Below are 6,279 nucleotides of genomic sequence, written 5' to 3' on the forward strand. Positions count from 1 at the left end.
GTGGTGAGGCACTGGAATGGGTTGCCCAGGGAGGCTGTGAGTACTCCATCCCTGGCGGTGTTCAAGGCCAGGTTGGATGAAGCCTTGGGTGGGATGGTTTAGTGTGAGGTGTCCCTGCCCATGGCAGGGGGGTTGGAACTAGATGATCTTGAGGTCCTTTCCAACCCTAACTATTCTATGATTCTATAGGCACAGGAGCCTTGCTCAGTGTAAACGGGGTAGAACCAAGCTCCTGCCTTTACACCAGTGTGAATGGGGTAGACCTGAGCTCCGACCTTGCTATTGGTGTGAATGGGGTAGACCTGAGCTCCTACCCTATTGGTGTGAATGGGATAGACCTGAGCCCCTGCCCTGCTACTAGTGCATTACAAGAAGCACCCCCCCAGCATAGAATCATAGAATAGTTAGTGTTGGAAAGGACCTCAACATCATCCAGTTCCAACCCCCCTGCCATGGGCAGGGACACCTCACACTAAACCACGGCACCCAAGGCTCTGTCCAACCTGGCCTTGAACACTGCCAGGGATGGAGCATTCACAACCTCCCTGGGCAACCCATTCCAATGCCTTCGCCATCCTTACAGTAAAGAACTTCTTCCTTAGATCCAATCTAAACTTCCCCTGTTTAAGTTTTAACCCGTTACCCCTTGTCCTGTCACTACAGTCCCTGATGAAGAGTCCCTCCCCAGCATCCCTATAGCCCCCTTCAGGTACTGGAAGGCTGCTCTGAGGTCTCCATGCAGCCTTCTCTTCTCCAGGCTGAACAGCCCCAACTTCCTCAGCCTGTCTTCATACGGGAGGTGCTCCAGTCCCCTGATCATCCTCGTGGCCCTCCTCTGGACTCGTTCCAACAGTTCCATGTCCTTTTTATGTTGAGGACACCAGAACTGCACACAGTGCTCCAGGTGAGGTCTCACAAGAGCAGAGCAGAGGGGCAGGATCACCTCCTTCAACCTGCTGGTCACGGTGCTTTGATGCAGCCCAGGATACGGTTGGTTTCTGGGCTGCGAGCGCACACTGCAGCCGGCTCATGTTCGTTTTCTCATCGACCAGCACCCCCAAGTCCTTCTCCGCAGGGCCGCTCTGAATCTCTTCTCTGCCCATCTGTAGCTGTGCCTGGGATTGCTCCGACCCAGGTGTAGGACCTTGCACTTGTCATGGTTGAACTTCATCAGGTTGGCATCAGCCCACCTCACAAGCGTGTCAAGGTCCCTCTGGATGGCATCCCTTCCCTCCAGCATATCAACCGGACCACAGAGCTTGGTGTCATCGGCAAACTTGCTGAGGGCGCACTTAATCCCACTGTCCATGTCAGCATCTTCTCTCCCCCCTCCACCCCAGCATCAGCTGTGTTTTACCATCAGAAAGGACTTCGCCACCACTCCAGCCCCTCCCCACCATGGGGCCTGCCCCACAGGACCCAGCCCCACAGGACCCAGCCCTAGAGTTTATTCCCAACGGTGTTTATTTAAAAATAAAGTCCTATCATTCCCTGCATCCTGCTCTGGGACACAAGGTGCAGGGGGACAGCGCTCTCCATGGGGATGTTCCATTCCCAGAGGAACAGGGCCTGTTTGCACAAGCATCTCTGGGCGGATCAGACTCTCTGGAGCCGGCCCTGAGTGTCTGTGGCCATGGGAAGGCAGAACCCAGCACGGCAAAGGAGCTGGGGGGGAGCTCATCCCAACTTCCATATGGAGCTGGGGCCTCCCCCCTTTCCTGGGGAGATTTCTCATGGAAAGGCAGAGATTCCCCTGGAGCAACGCCAGCTTCAGAGACCGGGAGCAAAGAGGGGAGCTGGGAAGCGGGAGGGGGCTCACATCCTGGGGAAGCTGGCGAGGTTGGCGATGCCGCAGGCGTTGTTCATGTTGCGCGCCAGGAGCACGTAGCCCTTGTTGCCCCACTCCTCGCCCCAGCTATGGGGAGAAAAGGCAGAGCCTGAGCCACCGGTGGAGCCTAACCCGGTGCCAAGCAGCCCCGGTGCCCTGAGGTACCTGTTCTTGATGATCCAGTGCTTGGTGCCTTTCTGCGTGCCGTAGCCCACCGCCAGCACCGCGTGGTTGATGTTCTGGGCGTTGCAGCTCTCATCATAGTACACGCCTGGGGGAGAGGAGGGGGGTCACACACCGCACAGAGCACCCTCCGTGCCTCAGTTTCCCTGAGCTGCTCCTCACCGCGGCTGTAGAACTGGAAGGAGGGGAGACTGGCGTCGATGCCCACCGAGACGGGGCCGATCCTGGCCACTGCCCTCTTCAAAGCCTTCTCGTTCCCCTCGGGGATCTCGCGGTAGCCGCGGCACTTGGCTGCTTTGCCCGTGGGGCTGTACATGCAGCTCTCGTCCTGCGGGGAGCAGCAGGGTCAAGGGGAGGCGAAGGAGCAGTTGGAGGGCAGCAGATAGAGCCCTTGCCCCAGCCCCAGACCTGGCCGATGTAGGGGTAGGCATCCTCGGAGTCGATGCCGCGGTTCTGCCGCACGTACTCGAAGGCATTGGTCATGTACCCGCCGCCGCAGCCGTCGTTGTTGGCCACGCAATCCACCAGGTTCTGAGGGCTGAGGGACAGCAGCTTCCCCGTCCTGCGCTTGAGCTGCCCCTCCAGGGCACCCACCGAGCTGAACGCCCAGCACGAGCCGCACTGGCCCTATGAGGACACCGGGGTGACACTGGGGTGACAGACACCCGGCTCCAGGCACCCCCAGCAGCACCCCGTTTACCTGGTTCTTGACAGGGGTCACGTAGCCTTTCCTCCTCCAGTCCACGGCTGCCGGGGCCCTCTCGGTCCAGTCGGGGACATAGAGCGTCTCGTTGCGACGGGGACGGCCACGGGGCACCTTCAACCCTGTCATTGTCCTCACCACCTCCTCGCTGGTCTGGGGAAGGAACCCCGGGCGGGGGATGAGCGCAGCCCCATGGATGTGCTCAGTCCCCTCTCTCCCACCCCACTGCTGCCCCAACACTCACCAAGTCACCCAAGTGGTTCATGGCCAGCTCGAAGGTGTGAACGCCCAACGCGTGCTCCAGGTTGTGGGTGTTGATGTACTTGAGGTTCTTCTCCCAGATCAGCCTCCGCGCCGCCTCGTCTGCCTGCACCATGGGGTGAGACGGAGCTGGGTGAAGGGGTCCTGCCCATGTCCTCCTCCCAACAACCCATGGGGACAGCCCCATGGGGCCATCACTCCCCATACCTTGCCGTTGTACTGCTTGCGGTGGGTTTTCTTCCATAGGTCCCACTGGGCATCCAGCTCCCGCTCCGGGTGTAACTGGGCCACCGCAGGGACCAGCAGGGCCAGCAGCGTGGGCCACCACATCCTGGGGATGAGCTGAGCACTGTGGATGGGGGCAGAGACTGAGTCGGGGCTGGGGACAGGGTCCTGTGCTCATCACCACTATAGGGGACCAAGACCCCGCACCCACCCCACTTCCAAGCCCTGGGGGACCCCATTCCCTCCCTGCATAGGGGCAGGGGGAGCCCAGGACCCCACATCCACCAGCAGCAGGATTGGGCCAGGATCCCCCACCCACCCTGGGGCCCCCGCGGCAGCGCTGGCCGGGAGCAGCATCACATGAGCCCCGACGCCTGGCTCCCATTCCTGACGCCGGCGCCTCTCCAGCTGCCCTGAGGCATAGGGAAACCCCATGTGGGGTGCACAGAGCAGGGGGGGCAATGGGCAGGGGATGGGGGGAGGGAAATGAGGGGGGCAATAGGGGGGACCCCCAGGTCCCATCCATCCCCTTTGCTTTACCCCCTCACCCCACTTGCTCACCAGACCTCCAGGGCAGGGACCCGCAGCCCTGCTCAATGCTCCCTGCCTCAGGTTCCCTTTGGCACCTCTCGAGTCCCATTGCTGCCCCACAGGACCCCATTTCCCACCCGCATTCCCACCGGGGACCCCTTCCCCAGGGAAAAGCCACCCAAGCGCCCCAGTGACACCTCACTGGGGGTCTCCCACCCTCCTCCCTCCACCCATGGGCCCCATCCTTACCCCAGCACGGTGCTGTTGGGGGGACGGTGCAGCCGGGACCGGGGTACGGGTGCTGCTGCCACGGCTCTTTTATGCTCCCGGATTGAGGAAGTTCAAGCGGCAGCTGGAAAGTTTTGGGAGCTGCTCCAGGGGTGGAGGGAAGGAGGAGACCGGGAAGGGGGGGGATCCAGCAGCGGCTCCCTCCCGGCTTCACGTGATGCTGAGTCAGCCCCAGCTCGGGGGCCGGTGGCTCTGGATCCTGCTCCAGCCATGTCCTGCCCTAAGGACACCTCCTTGTCCCATAGCCCTGCCCCAGGGGCTGCCCGTATTCCCGGGAGACCCACACTGCTTCCCAAGGGGAGCTGAGCACCCACTTGCTTTGGGACACGGTAGTCCCTAAGGATGAGGGCAGGATGAGACCCTCCCCAGGGATGCTGTGTGACACCTGGAGCAGGGGACAGGGCCTCATCTCTGTCCCCAGTGCTCACAAACCAGGGCTGCTGCCCCACTAAGGGCAGGATTCAGCCACTGGTGCCCAGTTCAGCCCTGACCCCGCAGCAGCACAGGCGGAAGCAGGACCAGACGGTGTTTTCTGCAGTGACGGGCACCTCGTCACGAGGCTCTGGCCGGGCACAAGCAGAAAACCTTGGTCATGGCCTGGTGGCATCAGCCCCATCACATCAGAGACATCACCATCACCTCGCCATGGGTGCGGGGATGGGCCCTCCCGGGGCACAGTGAAGGGGATGGAGCAGCACCAAGGATGGAGCCACCCCTTAAGCTGTCCCCGTGTCACCGCAGGGGTCCCCAGGTTCAGGGACCCACACCCAGACACCAGTTCCCCTTCCCCACAGGGGAGCTGAGTCAGGCCCCGGTGCGGACTCATGGCCCTGAGCACGGGGCCCTGACGTGGCCGAATGTGACCGAGGGGTGAGGCCACCCATGGAGACAGAGCACCCACAGAAGGGACCCAGCATCCACAGCAGGGACAGGGCATGGGGAGCAATGGTTTAGGGGACCCTGCTCCATGTGGGTGAGGCCAGAGGTAACCATGCGGGAATAAGGTGAGGCTGAAGAAAGGGCACTGACTGCATCCCCTCTCCGGGAGGAATCATGGAATGGGTTGGATTGGAATGGACCTTAAAGCTCATCCAATTCCAACCCCTGCCACGGGCAGGGACCCCTTCCACTGGAGCAGCTTGCTCCAAGCTCCTGTTTCCAACCTGGCCTTGAGCACTGCCAGGGATGGGGCAGCCACAGCTTCTCCATTCAACCCATTCCAGTGTCCCAGCACCCTCACAGGGAAGAGTATCCCTATATCCAACCTAAATCCCTGTTGCAGTTTGAACCCATCACCCCTTGTCCTATTGCTCCAGTCCCTGATGAAGGCCTCTCTCCAGCATCCTTGTAGCCCCCTTCAGACACTGGGAACTGCTCTGAGGTCTCCACAGCTTCTCTTTTCCAGGCTGAGCAGCCCCAACAACCACTCAAGTATCCAAGAGGGGCAAGAAGAGAGGGAGCACCCAGGGAGGGCGCACCCATAGTGAAGGATGGGGATTCAGGGTAACCCATGGCCATGGCACAGGGAGGGAGGAGGCAGGAATGAGACTGAGCTTTTCAAAGTGAAATCTCTGTTGTGAGATCTCTGCCCCATGGAACCATCACCAAGTGGTGCAGCGAGAGGGAGCCCAGGACCCACATGGGAGGAAGAGGAGGTTCTGGTGCCCTGGGCAGAGCTGGAGCTGAAGGACATCACTGCAGAGAGCACCAGAGCTGCAGCTCCCCAAAGGTCACCTCCTCCAGGGCTTCAGGGCTGTAGAAATGGGAACTTGCTTCCTCCTTGGGCAGGTGAGGGCTGCTCCATCCTGCATCCCATTGGGAAGGGCTCCCACACCGGAGCATGGCACAGCTCGGCCTGGGTATGAGCACGCAGGTAACCCCTTGCTGCTTCCCAAACACACGCCTCCATGCCTGGGGTAACTCCACAACCTGGCACTGGGATGGGACAGGCAATGAGAGGCCCATCATGTTACTGCTGGTAGCAGATTCCCTGGATTAAAGGCCAGGGAGGGGGAACACAGGATGGTTTCAAACTCCCGAATGGGAGGTTTTTGCCTTCCCATGGCTACATTTGGAAGTGGGGTTAGAAGTGAGCTAAAAACTACTTCAAATCTCAGTTTTCCAATAAAAGAAGGAGAAAAAGTGGTAAGAATGGAAGTTTTCTGCTCCACCCCAAGAAGAGCCTCTCCAGCTCCCTGTGAGCATCGACTTTCATGAGCAGGAACATGATGGAGGTGTTGGATGGTACCAAAAGCCGCTC

At 60.4% G+C, this 6,279-nt stretch overlaps 1 protein-coding gene across 1 annotated transcript; it reads right to left on the reverse strand.

The window, feature by feature from the left end:
- Positions 1-1,446: 1,446 nt before the first annotated feature.
- On the reverse strand, positions 1,447-4,123 carry CTSK (cathepsin K). The gene is made up of 8 exons (XM_065659986.1): positions 3,981-4,123; positions 3,183-3,324; positions 2,959-3,081; positions 2,712-2,867; positions 2,420-2,638; positions 2,174-2,339; positions 1,994-2,099; positions 1,447-1,915 (listed from the first exon to the last, which is right to left on the reverse strand). The coding sequence occupies exons 2-8, from the start codon at positions 3,303-3,305 to the stop codon at positions 1,816-1,818; spliced, it is 993 nt and encodes a 330-aa protein (XP_065516058.1). The 5' UTR covers positions 3,306-3,324; positions 3,981-4,123; the 3' UTR covers positions 1,447-1,815.
- Positions 4,124-6,279: the final 2,156 nt, after the last annotated feature.

The sequence above is a fragment of the Lathamus discolor genome, chromosome 24 (assembly GCF_037157495.1).
Source record: "Lathamus discolor isolate bLatDis1 chromosome 24, bLatDis1.hap1, whole genome shotgun sequence".
NCBI classification, from domain to species: Eukaryota; Metazoa; Chordata; class Aves; order Psittaciformes; family Psittacidae; genus Lathamus; species Lathamus discolor.

Excerpts from the sequence above, each read along its gene's own strand:
- CTSK (XM_065659986.1), bottom strand. The coding sequence starts at position 3,305 with ATGTGGTGGCCCACGCTGCTGGCCCTGCTGGTCCCTGCGGTGGCCCAG. Across the intron at positions 2,100-2,173 it reads CTTCCAGTTCTACAGCCGCG|GCGTGTACTATGATGAGAGC; the intron begins GTGAGGAGCAGC and ends CCTCTCCCCCAG. Across the intron at positions 1,916-1,993 it reads CACTGGATCATCAAGAACAG|CTGGGGCGAGGAGTGGGGCA; the intron begins GTACCTCAGGGC and ends TTCTCCCCATAG.